Source organism: Vanessa cardui, chromosome 3 (assembly GCF_905220365.1).
Source record: "Vanessa cardui chromosome 3, ilVanCard2.1, whole genome shotgun sequence".
Lineage (NCBI taxonomy): Eukaryota > Metazoa > Arthropoda > Insecta > Lepidoptera > Nymphalidae > Vanessa > Vanessa cardui.
In genome coordinates, this window is record NC_061125.1 from 5202143 (window position 1) to 5222396 (window position 20254).

Consider the following 20254-nt stretch of genomic DNA (forward strand, 5'->3'; position numbering starts at 1 on the left):
CAAGCAAGCAACACTCAGTTTTCATGGGCATGTTTGTATTTGTAATTAATCACGTGTTCAGGAAACTTGTGGCAACGTTGTAAGTCGGATGATATTCTGTACCAAACAGCATTGGAGCATCATGGTGGAAAAAGTTCCACACCTTTTAGAACAAGAGAAAAGTAGACGTGTGTCCAGAGCTGGAACATTCGGGCTCTCATTATTTACTCTGTTTAAAAAAGAAGGAGTGTTTGCGAACAGGATGTAAATCATAAAGTGTATTATTTCAAATTATATCTCTAAAATGAATTTTTTTTTTCAACTATAACATACACATTTATTCAAAAAAACTATTTCATAACACATTAAATTCTTGTTTTATTAAACGCGATTATAGTTTATATTTGATAATAATGTTATGAAAGAAAAAATAATAATAATTAGGCCGATTGCGTTTGTAATAAAGAACATATCAGCTGTTGATAATGTATATTAGTTCACTCATCACCTTATCGGTCGAAGCAACTTTATTATTACATTGCATATTGAAATTTAGATCGATTATATTATGTCTCGGTTAATATAAAATATATGAACATTTATATCCTATTTGTATATCTAAATGTACATATCAGAGGTAAATTATAATGTTCACGAAGCATAACTTCCCTTTATTCACGTAATACTTAAAAAGACGTTTAATACATACGACACACAAATAAAATAGTTTAATGTGAGCCGTTCTCGTTCGCAGTCTGTCCTTTTAATATTTGTTTTGTAATACCTAAGAATAGCTTATACAGCTGGTTACACGTTCTCGATTACAGTATGAAGTGCAGTTTAAACTATACGAATTTACTACATAGTAAATTATACATATTATTACACTATTAACATATGCAAATGATAATTATCGTAAGGTTTAGTAAACAGAGAGTTATAAGAGTATATATTTGTTAATATGTCAATATAAATAAATAATATTTTGTTAGGAAATAAAAATTGTATTTCGGTAATTCGTAGGGAGTGAAATGAAGGTAAATAAAATGAAGAACTTGGAGATGATGTTAGATAATGCTCTTGTCACAAAATTACAGCATTCGCAAATACGTGTAAGTATTAAGTGGTTGATTGTAGTCAAGTAGCCGTACATCCGTCTATCATTACTTCTTGTTTTGTGGAAAAGACTTATTTACGGATCAAATGATCATCCATTAACATCGCTGTCCTTAAAACACATTTATTGACGTTTTTTTTTTTTTTGTTATGAATCAACAATGAAAGAATTACAATATTTACTTTAATCGACTTAATTCTAATTAACGATGCAATTATTATAATCGAATCGATTTTCAGAGAAAATTATTTTAATCGCGTTTTAGTTTTCTCTATCGTTACATAATTAGTAATTGGGTACTTCAGTTAATATATAAGCATCTGTGGCTTTGCCTCTGAATTTTGTATGTTACATGGTACCACATAAAAAGTAAACTTAATAATTTCTAAACATTTTCTATAAATATACATTTTGGATTCGTGTTCACGGTCATTCATGAGATTATTATAAATGAAAATTATTAATTTCAACGACTTGTTTCAATTTTTTATTTTTTAATCTTTTTATCATTTTCGCATTCGCGAAGATATTGTCAACATGTCGGGGCTAAGCTATTTTACTACATGCCTGTGTCAAAACAAACCATGGGTACGGTATTTATAATTATTGTAATAATCTAATTAATGGTATGTAATAGATTTTAATACGAGATAATTTTGATTATCAATTAAATAAATCATATAAAGATAAAATAATTAAAAATAAATTTATCTTAATAATAAACGGTATTCTTCGATGCGTATCTATTTAATATGTTTATTATTATTCAAGTTATTTTAGCACATTTTAAAAATTAAACATGAACTATTTAGATTAACTATCTATGGTCAAGAATATTGGCATGTGAGACGTAGACTCAGCGTTTCTTTTGACAGTCTCAAGAATTCTTATAAAGCGAGTTTTTCAAGTCAAAAATAAAAGTAGCTCATGTTAGGTGCCCGTCTTCGCATATATAAACTGACTTTGACGGTTGACTACACAATGGTTTATATTTTTTTTAATTCAACTGTTTATATGCATAGGTAACTTTTATTAGGTGCTATTCTAGCTAAGTTAATACAATATATAAAAAAAAATTGAATTTGAATAAAAATATCGTATGAGAATGTAAACCCGTAGCTGTATTTATATAGTAACTGTAATTTGGGGCGGTTTCGTAACAGACTATGAATCCATAAAAGTTATTATATTGAATTAAGGTCAACTTAAAATTAAGACATTTACGGAAAATATTGACACTAAGGCTTCTATCTACACATGTACATATTTGGTAACAAATTCGTACGAAATATTTTCCATATGATAATTTTGGAATTAGTTCAGACAGGAAAGTTATTAAAGATAACATGAAATTACGAATATACACATTCAGAAAACGTCTAACGTAAGTATTATAAAGTGCGCCAATGCCAACTGAATTACCCACTTACAATGTATAAATATCTTAAATATAATTTCAGAATTTCTCAGTTATTTATTTATTATGAAACATCTTTAAATAGTCTATATGATGTCTGATAAAATATATTTACTAGAGATTATATATGAGCTGGTATAATAAAAGAGAATATAACAATATTGTTTTCTAATTTCAATAGAACTAACCTAAAGTAGACCTTTACCGTTATCTCTATTAAACTATCACCAATTAAATTATAACAATATAAAGTCATGTATATTGTGGTTATTATTATGATCATAAAATATGTAACTACATTTATATTAACTTGTAATGGTATTAGATCTATTGTAAAATTATTTCGATGATTGCCCGTTAAATAATGAGGTTTAAAAGTGAAGGGCTTACATTAAAGTACAGTAATGCGGCAAATTAGCAAAACATTATTAAAACATCAGATTAAGGACTGTTGATATCCTTGGCCTAGTTGTTTTCAATTGAAATACAAGATATGATAATCAATAATGCCTTCGCGACCGATTCTTTTAAACGGTACTGACTCTACAAAAAAATTGAGTGTCATTCCAATTACTTATCGTAATAATTATGTGTTAAGTCGTTTCTCTACACAAATCAATATTGTTTAATTGTATTATTAAACAAGTAGTAATCGAATCGTTTAAATTATCAGATGTAGATAAAAATCCATGTTTTCTCGTAACAAAATATTCGTACAATCCCTAACTACATTTTAAATATAATTTTTGTAATGTTTACTAAATGAATACTATTAAATGCGAATGATATTTTAATAATACATATATGATTTTATTGTAAAATAATATTATGTTTCACTAGTTTAGAGTTTAACGTATTACGTCAATGCTAAAACGTGGACAATTATGTTAAAAAATACTTAAATCAACCAATTACTTGAAGTGAAAAGAAAAACATAATTGGTGAGTCGCGTTAGACAACCTTGTTATTCTGTTACAGTTGGCAAGCAAATTTCGACCTCGATGCGTTTGAAGCGCATGCGATATTAAAATACTATTCTTGTTTTCTTTAATTCAATCAATAAGTAAGTCTTTAAGGACGAAAATATATGCACCAGGAATTAAAAATTAAAAGCGATTGTTGGCGTTATGTAGTTCATACAGAATAAGTACTGCATTAATTATCATAATAATAATTGGATATCGAAACAGTCACCTGCTAACAGCTGAATAAATAAATTATAGTTCTGTTGTGTTTTCCGCTGAAAAACGTAATCGAAACGTGTCGTATTTGTCGATATACATCGTAGTTCCATCGTAATATGTCCTCGTTTTCCATTCGTTCCGATCAACCGTCATCCATAATCACACCCATTTTGTCTACATTATCTTCCATTCAATGCATTCATATGTTTTCTGGACTTCTTAACACATGTCACACTTTAACATTCATCCCTTCAAAAGACATTCAGTTCATTTTCTCTCAGGTCTTCTATGACGACGCTATGTTTATATTTCCTCATAAGTACTTATATATTATCACGTCAATCCTCGTCACGTCAACCGTCAAACGCGAAAAATGCTTTACATAAACGTTACGTTTTATTTTCGAGTTATTTAACTAATTTGGTATCGTAATTGCTGTTGTTGAAATACTTAATATAAACGCTTCCTCGGAATTATGAAGTAAAAAAATGAGTTAAATCATTTTTAATGAAGATGTTGAAATTTGTATAAGGATTGTAGGTACAACATATGTAGTCATATTTTATTTTGTACTATATATAGTATTAAATTGTAATAAAAAATTAAATGTTTAATATCAAACTTATAATGATTTGATAAGTATAATATAAGCTTCAGTGTTTATTATCAAAGTGTTTTCTTTTTATTATTGATATCAGTTAATAATTTATAAAATGTAATAACCGTTTAAGATAACTCATATAAATATGTGCTTTTATACATAACATTTACTTACTCAAGGCATTGTACAGATTATATGTTTAGATAATTGATAACTGGAGTAGCCTTTTGTTTTGTAATGTAGAGAAGAAAGGTTTTGCAACATTTTGATTTTGAGAGCGGCCCTTAAACCCGAGATCCTACAGCATTTAACAAATAAATGTTTACGTATACCGAGTCTAATATATTAATTTAGAATAAATACTGCACTTGCAGTTTTTATTTAAGTTACTGATATTTGACAATTCAGTGTTTAATTATAATAGCGACAATTTTTTTTAACTTATATGTTTTTTTAATTCCAGGAGATTTCGGTCGATATCAAGGCTTTCAATTCTTTCTGCATATCCTGGCAGCGATGACAGCTGGGTTGCACATGCTCTCTTTGGTAACGGTTGCCGCAGTACCAGAACATAGGTATTTATTGATATAAATAACATGTTATTAAATTGTAAAAATATTATGCATTATAAAATATGACAAACTTCTTGAACTAGGGTAAATTTATAAAAATGGGTAGAAGGCGTAGATTAAGATGTTTTAAATAAAATAAGATACCTAAATGAGGTCGTAGACAACATAAAAGAGAAATTTTAATAAAATTAAATTTATTACTAACACAACGCAGTTTATCACTTCATTATCGCCGATTAATTCAACGTCGAAATAAGAGCTGCCTAAAAGAGAGATTAATTAAATCCGAAAAGTCGTTTTCACGTGATAATTTGCACACGAAAATTGACCGACATGCTAAGAATATGTTCCATATTAGCTAGCATTCCACGTTTCATTAAACACGTTATATTTTCCGCATGACACCGCACACAGTTTAAAACAAAGATTATTTTTTAATGATGTGTTATATTACACATGTACATCGATGAGGACATTTTATGACAGTAGCACTTAGTTTTGTGTTATTTCATTATACAATATTAATTGTAATCAGATCTACGATGGAATATATTATAGGTTATAAATTCAGTCGCAATAGTACAGCATAAAAACGGAATAAAACTCTCTGTCTAAACCGAAAATACCTTTTAAGTAGGTCAAGCAATACATAAATGTAGAGAATTATTTTAATGAATACAACCGAGGAAGCCGAACTAATCAATGGATTATACATATTTGATCAGGTTAACGAAATGTTCAATAGTATAATTTTTTTTTTTTCATTTAAATTTTTGTTCAAAATCTAATATGAATCGGTTTCAAATTCGTGAGAAAATAATACACATGTATTTATAAATAAATAATAAAATCATTTGTTTTTGCTAAATATTATAACGTTAAAATGTAGCACTTTATAAATTAGGTTAATAGGATACGTCTCTGAAAGGGACAACATACTTTCAAATGAATTGCAAAATTCTGGATCTACGCCAAATGCCCACATATTTAAAAAGTCGATATTATACTGATGCAAAAGGAAAATAAAGGCAAAGTTAAAATGAGCAACAAGTACCTTTCAATTATTTACTAAAAATGTCGTTTATCCCTTATACACAGTTTTTTTTTTTATTTTTATTTATTACTATCTTATAATTATTTAGTAATGATGTGGAATATATAAATATGTATTGACCTATTTTTATGCTTTGTTCTACGAAACGGTTTTCGGATATATGGGTGTGTTTATGCTTTCATTTTTTCTTCAAAATCTATCTTTTTTTGAATGAGGAATGCATGTGCATGTTCAAAACATAAGGACCGGTATTTATTGTGTTTGCGTTAATATTATTATACGGCAAATGAGTTATGATACCATACCTACTTGAAGTTTATTTTAAACACATTTACCATATCCCATTGAACATTTCAGTAAAACAATCATTTCAATATGAGATTTGTAGCGTTCAAAATCGAATGTAAATCTATGGCAAAGTTTTACACACAAAAATATATTGTTATGAATTTGCAGTTTATCTTTGGACATTCGTTACATGTGTTACTTGCTTCTTACTTGGTGGTAGGGTTTTATGCAGACCCGTTTGGTAGTACCACCCACTCACTATATATTCCACCGCCAAGCGGTAAAATGTATGGTGAGTGGTAGTAATACTTGGTGTTGTAGAATGAGTGAATGTTACTACAGGTACAAGGGACATAACAGCTAAATTCCCAAGGTATGTGGCGCACTGGTTTTGAACGAAATTAGTAAAATATAATATGATGTCTGGCCTATTTTTTTCTTACCGATACCATAAAATATACACATAGTGTAATTACAATCACATTATTGCTATAATCTTCACGTTTTTAACTTTTGAACAAACTTTGCAGTTCTCCCGAAAGTCTCTAACAGTTACACCGCATTATAAATTATTTTGTTTACAACTTAAGATAAGATAGATATATTTGTCATTACCTTTTGTAGACCACATATAAGTTTTTGATTTTTCGTCGATATAGTCAAATGTTCCGAAAATATGTTGTTTAACATTTTTCGTCTTTATTCATTTTAATAAAAATGTGTTTATTTTATTGAATATAAAATTTCTGTATGAAAAAATTCGTTACAGATTTAATTGCTAATATTTATGAAACGAAAATAAATTAAAACATACGTACAATGAACGATACGAGTTTCTTGTGAGCATTATCTATCGATACTTATACTACTTTATTTATAATTTCTGTGTAGAGTAGCATACGAAAAATTATTGAATAATTCATATTTTTATAAAATTTAACATTGATGATTTGCTTAACTAATTGTTTTATTTTTATGTTGAATTTTATTATTACAATTATTGTACAATATGCTTTTTCGGGTCTCAGGTTTTGGTTCTTTTTAAGCCAGTGACTTTTTGGTGCTGATGGTAAATCAAAAGTGAGTACAATTTTTCTAAACTATAAACATTCTGGCTAAGGCTTCAAATATCTGCTTTATATTATTATATAAGTTTCACGCATAACTTTTAATCTCATAACTTAGATTTATGGTCTTTCAATAAATATAATAAATTTTTCATTTCAAAACTTCTATCAAACTTCTGACTCACTCACAACATGTGCCTATTAACTTTAACAGTTCGCCGGTGAACAGCATGTTTTTCATTTTAATCAGTGGGCTATTATTTCTCTTTCTTTTCTTATAATATATATTGCATGTTAGTGGTAACGAAATTGTGACCTTATGTGGTTTCAAAATTACTACTACGAATTATTTGATCAAAGTTGATTTTAAATCCTTTGTTATAACCGACTGAAAATAATTTAACTATAAGCTTATCTTTGTTACTTATGTACACGTAAACTTGAGCATTTATTAGATAAGAAAAATTTAAATATTCTTAATACTAAATAGGGCTTATTTAATTGATATATTTTCATTTGCACTGTGCTTAAGTTGCACCTACGATTTTAATTAAATAATGCAATTCACTTTTATATTTCAGGTGTGCCATAAAGGGAGTAGATAGCACAAATTTTACAGAATCTTGGAACTCTTCATTAGTTCTTGCTGCAATACCTTTAAACGATCATGGAAAATTGGATTCCTGTAAGATGTACGGCCCAAATAAATCATTGGAAGACTGTGATTCTTGGGTTTACGATACTCAATATTATAAATCATCACGTGGTATTGAATGGGATTTCGTTTGCAGTCGACGGTGGATGGGAGCCGCAGCCCAAACTGCCTACATGTTTGGCGTTGTTGTAGGCTCAATGGTTCTTGGAAAGCTTTGCGATGCATTTGGAAGGAAGACCGTTTTTGTTTGGGCTGGTATTTTACAATTACTTATTGGAGCGGCAGTTGCATTTGTAAATGATTACTATACATTTATTTCAATAAGATTCTTATACGGGATCTTTGGTTCTGGATCATATATAGCAGGATTTGTTCTAACAATGGAACTAGTAGGCCCGAGTCGGCGTACATTATGCGGTGTAACTTTTCAAATAATGTTTGCCGTTGGAATTATGCTTCTAGCTGGTTGGGGATACCTTATTGATAATAGGTTTTATTTACAAATTTTATACGCATTACATGCTGTTGTATTACTACCTCATTGGTTTTTAATGGATGAATCTCCGAGATGGCTTTGGTCGCAAGGTCGCGCCCGTGAATCTGTGGCGATAATAGAAAAAGCATTAAAAATGAATGGATCTACTGAAGAAATTGATACACCTGCATTGGTATCACAGTGTAAAGCAACCTGTACAAAGTATTCTGAAGACAGTCCGACTGGAACTTTAAATCTTTTCAAAACTCCAAATATGTTAAAGAAAACACTCATTATATGTGGATGCTGGTTCGCTAATTCTGTCGTTTATTATGGGCTTTCATTGAATACCGGCAAACTAAATGGCAACCCTTATTTTATAACATTTCTCTTGGGTATAGTAGAGATGCCTAGCTACATTATAATTATGTATTATTTAGACCGCATAGGTCATAGAGCTCTTATTAGCACAATGATGTTATTGGGTGGTATATCTTGTTTAATTGTAGCTGCACTTCCGCACGGTTCTACTTCAGCTACAGGCATTGTGATGGTTGGGAAACTATTCATATCTGGATCATATTCTATCATTTATAAATATTCAGCAGAGTTATTCCCTACTGTGGTTCGCAGTTCTGGCGTCGGTCTAGGAAGTATGTGCGCTAGTGTTTCTGGTGCTTTAACGCCATTGATAAGTTTGCTTGATACTCTCAATCCAAAAATACCTACCATTATCTTTGGATTTTTGGCTTTGTTGTCTGGATTCTCTACGTTTTTCCTACCAGAAACAATAGGCCGTACGCTACCCCAATCGATTGAGGACGGTGAGAAATTTGGATTAGGTGATACATGCTTTACAAATTGTAGTGGAAGGCGGATGAGTAATGCTTCTGAAGATATCCCAGAAACTATGATCCCGTTAGATGCAACAGAAAAAAAATCATGATATGTTCAATATAATAGTTATCAATCAATTGGTAATGATTGAATTAATTGATGATATAATGTTTAGTACTAGATCATCAAAATCAAAAAGTCAAAGTGTGGTCCAATGAAATTGAAATACCTAACATGAAAAACCGACAAAAAATGAGTAATCACTCTATTCCATTTATTTAATAAGATTAAAAAAATATAATAAAAATTGTATAGTCGAATAATAAAAGGACAACCCAGTAGTCTTATAAGATCTTATTTATCGAGCGCTGCTTCTCGAAACTGTAATGTGTCAATTAATTTTAAGATATTTTCTTGCCTCATTTCATGACAGCCCTAATTGCCAACTTTTAAAATTTACAGTGGAGTTATAGATGTGAAAATATTTGATTGTATTTAGTATAAGTTTACAAGTCTTTTACATGGTAAATATATCTTATAATCATAATAATATTAACGGTTAAATAAGATGGTTAATTAATTTCAACAAAGGAAATAGTTTTCTTGTAGTGTTTGAAGTTATCTAGTCATTTCTTTTCAGACTGGAGGATACGTTTAATTTAGCAATGTAAGAATGCAAAGATGTTAATTGTGTATTAGGTTGTGTATTTTTAATGTTTTTTACGCTGTTAGTTCTTAAAACGTTTTAGTTTAGGTATAAATTGCTTTATTCGATTGCTTAGTTTCTAAAATTAATCTAAAATTATTTAATATCGTGCGGTGATATATAATTATAAATAAATACAAAATTGTAAAAGTGAATTTAAACAATGCATAATTCTGTAAAAGCTATATCTTGTAATAACATTTAAAAAAAGGGTTTGCAAACTGAGGGAACAAATATATTAGTAACTTATTGTTAACTCTATTTGAGCTTAAAGCAAAGTTATTATATAATTTTATTCGACAGTGGACTTTCTTATAAAACTGTTGGAGAATGGAAACTTCATTATTTTCCGAGATTCATTCCATTTAATAATTATATACTTAAGAAAAAACAGCGTAGAAAACAATATAATAATTGTTAAATGTAGTATTATAATTTATATATTTTAATTTCTATCGAATATCATGTTAGTCTTTTTTAAGTACATCACGTTAAATTCATCAGTGAATTACATTTTTTATACTTCATTCTTCCCTTAAATCATATTGCTTACCACTCTTCAAAATCATCACAATTATAAAAAAGTGGAAACGATTATTTTATATATTTGTATAAAAAACATTTTTGGACAAACTGCTAAACTTATAATTATCAAACAAAAATGTCCAAATAAATCAAATAAAATAAAGCAATTTAATAACATCATATAAAATACGTTACTATGTAGTCTATTTCAATGGAAGAAGTAGTAATTTAAAATTTAACAATCCTTAAATTTAAAATTTCATGGGATTTGCTAAGTATAAACCTGTTATATTTTGAACTACAACAATTACTTGATGTCTATTTAGATCTTTCTTTAATAAAATAACAAACATTTTACATGTATCCGTTTTCATTTTATATGCAGTTTAATTTTCGTTAGCAATTTCGCAAATATTCAAAACGCATTTTTCTAATTCATAATCAAACCAATCAAGCCGATTCAATTACAGTTATTTATTTATTATTTGAAAAGTACATCTTCAGCAATCGGAATAGACTATTATATATCATGAGGCGTATCTCGTGTTGCTAGGTGCTAAATATATATTGAGGAAAAAGTACTCATTCCTCATATGATCCCGACTTTGGGTATTCATTATATCTATATGAAACTCTTGGTAATTATAAGGCAGACTTATCAATTAAATTAAATTTGTAATAAATAACTATTTAATTTTTTATAATTAATACCTAGTCGCTAGTTTGTGGATGTTAAACAGAAACAATAATAAAATTGCTGATAGCAATTATTATAGTCAACTAACAGTGCTGTAAAATAATATATATTCATATTATATTACAGCATTTTAAACCAAAATGCTGGTAAACTGCCATGATATTGTTATTTCAATGTCTGTTATTTTTCCTAAGTTATAAAGTTCTCTACGTCGTAGTTACTAGTCTATATACATTTTAATCTTATCTGTGTGTATTTATAAATACGTATTCAATAATATGTTGCCAATGTTACGGCAAAACTGTATATCTTATTTGTTTGTATTTGTTAAACATACATACGTAATATATTGCCAATGCAAAACTATATAATTAATTTTACCTTGGTTGCTTCTTTTGATACTTGGACATCCTTGTATACTATCCCAGTTTTTAGTTAAGTAAGCTTTGATAAAATTTCGCGTAATAAATAAATAATTTTAAATAAATACATAATGAATCAAAAAGTATAAATTTAAACTTATATTAATAATAGAAAGATTTGTTTGTATATTATATACGACAATGCTTATTATGTTTTGTATTTTTTATAATAAAGAATATAAGCCGATTTTTTTTGTTTTTAAATAATCCTACATTCTTTTTTTTACAATATAATTAGACAAAGTAACGAGGGTACTATCAAAATAACAACAATACTACATTCAAAATATTACAGCTTTGTCCAGGTAAGACATTTTCTAGTGAAACTAAAATGGAATTACCCATTATTATTAAAAAAAAAAAAAACATTTTATAGCTCATATCATGTCTTTGGAATAAAAAAACGACATTAAGAAATGTTTTCACACTTAAGGAATAATAAAGTATAAAATAAAAAAGGTCAACAAAAATGAAATAAAAAAATTCAATGTAACTTTTTCATTTTCCAGGTGCTGGATAGAGGGAGTTGACACCAACCAAATGGCCGCTGCTTGGAATTCCTCAGAGATATTGGCAGCTATACCCAAAACACCGTCTGGTGGCCTGGACAATTGCTTGATGTTTACTGAATATAATGAAACTGCCACGTGTGAGAAGTGGGTATTCGATACAAGATATAGAACATCATCTCGTGCGATTGAATGGAACCTCGTTTGCAATCGCAGATGGCGTGGCGCTGTAGCTCAAACAGTCTATATGTTAGGAGTATTTACTGGAGCTGTATTTCTTGGAGGATTAGCTGACAAAATTGGAAGAAAAACGGTATTTTGTTGGTCGGGTGCTCTTCAATTAATTTTGGGAGTAATTGTAGCCTTTGTCCCCGAATATTGGTCATTTTTAGTTGTTACCTTTTTTTATGCAATTTTTGGATCTGCTGGTGCATATATACCGGCGTTTGTGCTAACTATGGAACTTGTCGGATCTAGTAAGAGAACTGCTTGCGGTGTTTCCTTTCAATGTGCCTTTGCCTTTGGTATAATGTTAGTAGCTGGTTGGGGGGCACTTATAGATAACAGACAAATTCTTCAAGTTGTTTATGGTTTGCATGGTCTTCTTCTTATACCGCACATTTGGATAATGGACGAATCACCACGATGGTTGTGGGCTCAAGGCAGACCCAAAGAAGCAGTTGATATTGTTCAAAAAGCTTTAAAGTTTAACAAATCAGATGAAGTATTAGATAGAGCGCTTCTCGTGTCTAAAGGAAAAATTGAGTCATCTAAAGATAGCGAAGAACCGTCAGCTAGTACTTTAGATCTTTTCAGGACTCCTAATCTACGAATGAAAACGCTTAATATCTGTCTTTGTTATTTCGCTAATTCTTTGGTTTATTATGGACTTACACTAAGTACTGGTAAACTTGAAGGTAATCCCTATCTTATTACTGCTGTGTTTGGTTTAGTAGAATTTCCAAGCTATGCGGCAGTCATATATTTCCTTGACATTTGGGGCCGTAGACTTCTTATGACCTCAATGATGATAATCGGCGGTGGTGCATGCATAACTGCCGCTTTTATTCCCACTGGTACTATTTTGTCGACTGTAATTGTTATTGCCGGCAAATTGTTTATTGCTGGATCATTTGCTATAGTTTATAACTACTCCGCGGAATTGTTCCCTACGGTAGTACGTAACTCTGCAATTGGTTTAGGTTCTATGTGTGCTAGGTTGTCAGGAGCATTGACACCTTTAATAACTTTACTTGATTCATTCGATCCTAAAATACCCGCTGTTATATTCGGATTAGTCGCCCTAGTTTCTGGATTTCTATGTTGTTTCTTACCTGAGACTATGAACCAACCAATGCCGCAGTCTATTGCGGACGGTGAAAACTTTGGAAAGGGTGACACCTGTTTTACGAGTTGTTTAGGAAAAAGAGAAAATATTGATCCTTACAGTATCGATGACAAGGCGGCGGAGTCAATGGTTCCTTTGGAAGAAATTAATAAAAAAGTATAAATATATAATAATAATACTATATTACTTTATTTATGAAAGATAGAAAAGATTAGTAGATATATAAAAAAATTATATCCGTCCAATTACCAATGCTTCACACTGCCAAATGCGCAGAAGCACTTTAGCAAAGAGTGTTAACGATGGAGTTAAAAAGAATAATAAAAAAAGTGATGCACAATTATTGTTGATATATATAGTAAGATATTCAGTATATAACTACATTGTTTTTATCAATACCTCATCCATATTTTTTATAAAAAATCATCATTTACATTGTTAACGTTTAGAATAAGCAATTGTAAATATTTAAGAGATATAAATTATATGTATGTTAATTTTCTTCTAAACTGAGCTTATAAAAAAATATTGAATTTATTCATACTGTAGTATGATACATAGTAGATTAAAATTGGGACCATGTATTTATAAATAATTAAAAATTAGTCTTAAAATAGTGTAATAGCATTGGTGTCGTTCATGTTGTGCACAATCTCTAAACTTATACATTATGAAAGAACGTCAATTATTGGTATCTAGTACCAAAAAAAAATGTATTTTTCTTTTTTCGAAATTAGTCAAGTTTTAAAATGGTGTGAAACTCATCCCTAATAGCTCGTAGTTACCAAATATCTAATCAAATAAAAAAACCAAGAACATAAAATATTTTATGAATACCACAGAGGAATGTCATTTGTGATATTATTCTTTGTATGTCTGCAGTAAGAAAATTAGCATATATATTCTAAAACGTTCGACGTAATCTAATAGGTACATATTTAAATAGAAATACCTTAGTTACTAATAATACGCGATTGCTTGTATGTTGTTACCAAAGTTTTTAAAATATTTGACAGTTAATTGACGATTTATTTTTTTGTTTAAAGGCTAAAACATATTAATTAGGCTTTACGAAATTACGAGTTCCTATTTCGTGCAAAACTTATTGTAAATGAGTATTATAATTAAATAACTATTAAATGTTATTTAAATGTTCCTTTAATATAACTTCTTAAAATATAAACACCGATGTCAAAACATTGTCATAACTACAAATCGTGTGCCAAAAATATTAGAAATAAATAATATACGTTAGATACGCCATTTGTGATTTTAAAGATAATTATGTTCTATGCTTGAATGTAAATAATAGAATATTTTGAAAAATGCTTGCGACATTATAATGTCACTTTATGTGTTTGACACTATCTCTGTGCCAAATTTCAAGAGTTGTTAAGGGCGTTGAGGTAGGTAGAACAAACAAAAATAAGTACCAAATTATTTTATATATATGATATATACCATTAGTATACCTTTTAATTGTTACTCATGTATATAAGAATATATTGTTGAATATGTTGATTTAATTATAATCACCAATAAAAAATTGATCATTGACATTTATCATTAAATTTATTTCCCATTCCTAAAAATAGTAAAATATAATAATTTTTTTTATTATATGTTTTTAACCTTTATATTCTTTTGTTATTTTACAATAGAATACATATACACTGTTTTGAAACTCAGTTTTGAAGCTAAATAACAAATATAAATAATAATTATGAACTCATGACAATTTCATAATTTATTAGTTTTGGGAGTATTCTAAAAGTTTTATGCCGAAATAAAATATTTTTAACGATGTAGTTTTCCTCTTTGGTGCCGATCTAGAAGTATAGGGTTCGAATCCCGGACAAGGTCTATTGGTAAATGTTATTTAGAAAGGTAAAAACACACAAATAACATTTTTTATTTCTGGTAGACCTTCCTAAAATACGTTTGCTGTCTAAGATCTAAATCTTAAGCGTGAAAACGCGTGCAATCAAATGCATAACTGTGGCATTTATTTGTTAGCATTTACTGCCTAATATTTGGATTAGCATAAATAAATTTGACGTACATCAACATTCAAGGTTGTATATCATACACAATGAACCTGTCATGAATAATCGAACATTTATTATAAAAAAAAATTTGTTTATATAAAATTTACAGCAAATAAAACAAAGGTAATTAAAAACTCAATATTTTTTAATATTTACATCAAACAATAAACATAGACATCACAGTGAGATTAAAACGACAATTGAGATACACTAGTGTAGTACGTTCAATATTAAGAATACAAAAAAAATCTATTAATTTATTGAAATATCAACAATTTTACGAACAAGGGTACAAATAGTTAATAGTAGAAAGTTTAAAATTTTACGCTTGTATTGTAATGCGCATTAAATCATTAAAAGCATTTCTAAATAGCAAAATTAAAGGATACATTGGCAATAAAAAGGTAATGTTCCTAATTTCCTTCAAATAGCAGGCAAAGGTATACATACAACTGACTTTTACGTCACTAACTATTGTATGGCGCTAAACAGTTTTTTAAGCAGATAATAGATTTTCAGTATAAACAAAATTTGTAATAGACTTTCGGTTAATTACTAATTACTAGAACTAGGAATTAGTACAAAGCATTTTTTTTTAAATATTTATGTCGTATCAATTGCTTGATTGTGATTCGTTTAAATGTAAAAAAAGATGAAATAATTCTGTATATAATTTGAGACACAATTTTAAATAAATTAAATTTTAACTTAAATTACTTGTTCACAATTAAATATTTTCAAGAACAGCTAGTAATAACGAAACTGAAAACGACAATTAGATCTATGTAACTAATTCTAGTGAAATTGATTTAATAAATACTTAATAGATTTCTTCGGGATCTTTACATAATATTAATAACGTTTGCTGACAATATTTTGGTTTCTTTATAATTTTGAATTACCTCTTAACTTATCCCTGTTAATATTTCACTAGGATTATTTTAATACAATATCTTTGGTTAAGTTTAGAAAGAATATGTTATTACTATTAAAATAGTAACATTACATCAGGTGTGATCGGCATCGAATCTAAAAAACAACATAAATGCCGTCTACATTACATGCACATCCAAAAATATGAATCTATCAACTTTTATAAATTTTGCCAGTTCGTTGTGATATAATCGCAACTGTATATCTAATATCTAGTACTAATATTTTTATTAACGAACACAAGCCCCGGTTATTACAGGTTGAACAAGAAAGAGCGAGTGTAACACGTTTTTCTCTTACAAAATATTAATTTTACAAATGAAACAGTGTTTTTTTTAAAAGCTATTTTCAATTTCACCTGATAGCATGGGCCCATCAAATCTTGTTCAACCTATTCAGCGGATTAATTATTCACAATTTTTTGGCGCTGATGACAATACAATACAATCTAGCGAAAAATTTTTTTTAAATGTTTTAGTAAGAGAAAAAAAAGCGAATTTTCAAAAAATTTCTAGTGCTTTCTAGATGAGTGGCAGTTTGCAATTTTCTGATAGCCCTTAATGATATAGAATATCATATCCCTTATTTTTGCCAAATTTAGATTTAAGACAATGACCGTGCTAGCAATATATCACTTCAGTGCAGCTTATTACTAACATTTCAATAATAATACGACTTAGTAACATATTTAAAGATTCAATTTTCTTTAATTATCATATAATAGGCATCTATTATTATCAATTTGGATGGTACACACGAAAATTAAGAAAACCTTATATAATTTTATACTTAATTCCTAAACTTCATTTGCTTTTTTTGACATTATATTTAAAAAAAAAATAACGTTTATTAAATTACTACAAAAATTATACGAAATTGTAACGTAAATAAATTTTACTATGACGATGACTGTCTTTGAGAAAAATATGACCTTATAATAATTAAGTACACAAAAATAAGTTGTGTCTAAAACTCGGCTTATTTTCTAGCTGATGTCACTCATTCTTCTATAAAGGAACTGGCAATTACCACTAAAAGCAATATACCACCTTTAACATTGGTTTTGCGTGCTAATTGAATATACTAGCATAAAAATTGGTCTGAAAATAAACCAAACAAACAAAAATACTATTTCACTCTTCTTTCAATGTTTGGAGGAGCACATTTGACCGTAAGATTTGGCTATTAGAGAGAATAATTCGGACCACACAATCATAGTTTAAACATTAAAATTGATCATTGTTTTAAAAACCAAACAAAATTCAACCTGCTTATATATCGAAGGAAAATGTTGTACATGATTAAAGTTTATATCAACTTCAACTTGAATTGACAGTTATGTAACTTAATTTGTAATAATACAAAGTAGTAAAATGTAACTCTCTGAAGAATTGCGAAAGTTGTTAACACTGGTTGCCAACAATTACATTGTAAACGCTTTTTCAACACAAGCCTATAAAACACTTTTCCATCTATGTGGACCAATATAATAGTTTATTTTGACAAATTGCCTTATAATTTCTGTTACTTTGATCTAGGCCTCTAACATATGTATGTTATTCAGGCAAAAGCGGAATCCAAATATTTTGGACAATAACTTTTTTTTATTCCAAATTCCTTGCATATTTACATAAGTCAAATTGTATTTATTTTATTCACTAAATATTACAATTAATGTTTTATCACAATTATTATTCATAAATTTCAAATTAAATTTTAATTGTAATAATATTTATATATGTAAATACACAGTCATACACTGTTAAGTAAACTTAGGAAAGTACAAATAAAAAATAACTGGCCTAGAACATACTTTATATAATGTACAAAATATTTTGTTAATAGAACTTGAAATAATGAAAAAATATGTTGTTGGGTTACTTAATATCAATTCCCTTACTATTTTTCATCATGACTTATTCACAAAAAATAAGTCTCGATCTAACCACAATTCTTAATTATTAGTTTTTACTGTTCATGTATTATAAATGTAAATGTTTTCTTAAACATTTCCTTTTAAATGTTGAATGAAAGGAATGAGTCTTAAAAGTTAAAGTAAGTAAGACATCTTGCAAATATCTGCATTAATTATGAGGCACAGCTTTCTAGGCATCAAATTTGACAAGCTTTAAGTATATTTTACTATTAAGTTTATTTTAAGGTTTTGTATATGCTATATTTTATGCTCAGTATAATAAGTCATTGAATTTGACAATATTAGACTGTGTTAAAAAATAAGAAACTATCAATTATTTTTTAGATGTAACATCTGTAGCTTGAGCATATTCACTTATAAAAATGAAAGAATACACTATTTTGTTTGGATTTTAATGTTTTTTTGATATGTGAGTGTAAACTATTTTATAATAATGTTCACTAAATTTATTTTACTTTCATTAACATTACGGAAGCATTACAACATTCATTGACACTACAACATTTAATAGAATTTAAAAATACTTTTCAACTTTTTTAAGGATTCTCATAAACATATTTATATTTATTTTGTTTTAACATATTATAAATAAAATACATAGTATTTATGTTTGTACCCTGTATGTATTTGAAACCTTTAAAAAAATTGTCTTGTCAAATCACATGATTAAATTTTTAGTACATTCATCGTGTAGTGACAATAAATATTGTTTTTTTACTACATACATGATTTGCCGTCATATAATAAATAATAAACTATGAATTTTCTATATTCTATTATACAAACACAAGCAATATAAATATTAAAAAATAGCACCAATTTAATTTTTTACATTTTTCTTGCCAAATGAAACAAACTTATAAGCTGTTATTTTATAAGCATCTTAGTGTAAGAAGTTGTTTGTTCAATAAACATCTAGGTTTAGATAAAACTACAAATGAGTTTAGCATTGTCTTTGGCATCACAAGTCAAAAAAAGTTGACATGTGACAGAAAAAAAACATTAATCATCTACTTTAAAAATAAATTCTTCTCCTAAAGAAAATCCTATCCTTGATAAACACTGTGAATTAATATTCAGGGCATCGAGTATGTGGTATTGGGACTCCAACATGACTAGGAGCATTGGTGTCAGTAGGTAAAGCCGTATGTACCACGATAGCAGGTTGAGTAGGAGTTGGTGCATGTAACTCATGGCTCTCTCCTGGTGCTAGACTGGCTATTGCAGCCAATAAGTCCGGATTCACTATTGGCTCACCTTCCTCACGTGGCTCCCATCCAATGGGTGGACTTGCAGGAGGCGAAATCAAAAATTGTTTTACGGGAGCAGGTGGTCGCAGGTTTTTTAAAGATATTGGTGTCACTGGTTGTGCGAAATAACAGTTAATGCATGAATTATAAAATTTATACTGATGAAGACGAACACGAGCGGTAGCCGCTGCGAGCGGACTGTCATAATTAACACGTAAGCGCTTAAAACTCTTTAACCACTGAAACGTTATATTATCCGCAAATGTACGAAAAAGGGCTTCTAATTCATTCTTTAAATTTTCGTCGGTGAAAACGTTACTTTGAATGTTTGTTACGATCACAGACTTAGGTAAGTCATCCAAATCGTTTATTTCATTTAGAGAATCATTTTCGTGGTCAATATCTGCAATGTTAGGATGAATATTAGGCATTCCATCTTCGGGATTTATATAGACGTCGTCTTCTTGAAATGTCTCTTCATCTTCTTTATTTGCCATTATTTGTTACCAATCTTAGATCCGTATTTGCATATAATTTTCGATACTGAACTATAAATTATTGATCACAACATCAAAGTCTGAAACCCACTATTTTCATAAAACAATACCTAATCGATTAAATATAAGATGTCACA

The 20254-nt window shown here is 28.7% G+C and overlaps 2 protein-coding genes across 3 annotated transcripts in view; one reads left to right on the forward strand and one right to left on the reverse strand.

Moving 5' to 3' along the window:
• Positions 1-15010, forward strand: part of LOC124543539 (organic cation transporter protein) — a 20700-nt gene extending 5690 nt beyond the window's left edge. The window contains exons 2-3 of one of the 2 annotated variants that reach the window (XM_047121766.1): positions 4762-4873; positions 12106-15010. In XM_047121766.1, coding sequence (XP_046977722.1) covers positions 4762-4873; positions 12106-13615 — 1622 coding nt within the window. In that variant the 3' untranslated portion in view covers positions 13616-15010. Of the gene's footprint in view, positions 1-4761; positions 4874-7860; positions 11701-12105 lie in introns of those variants that run through there. The other variant, XM_047121765.1, reaches the window with a different exon arrangement.
• Positions 15011-15628: 618 nt separating this feature from the next.
• On the reverse strand, positions 15629-20253 carry LOC124543540 (protein sarah). Its single transcript, XM_047121767.1, has one exon. It carries the CDS (start codon positions 20115-20117, stop codon positions 19440-19442), a length of 678 nt encoding a protein of 225 aa, XP_046977723.1. The 5' UTR covers positions 20118-20253; the 3' UTR covers positions 15629-19439.
• Between the last annotated feature and the right edge of the window lies 1 nt (position 20254).

Coding starts and splice junctions, on each gene's coding strand:
- LOC124543540 (XM_047121767.1), bottom strand. CDS start 20,117: ATGGCAAATAAAGAAGATGAAGAGACATTTCAAGAAGACGACGTCTAT.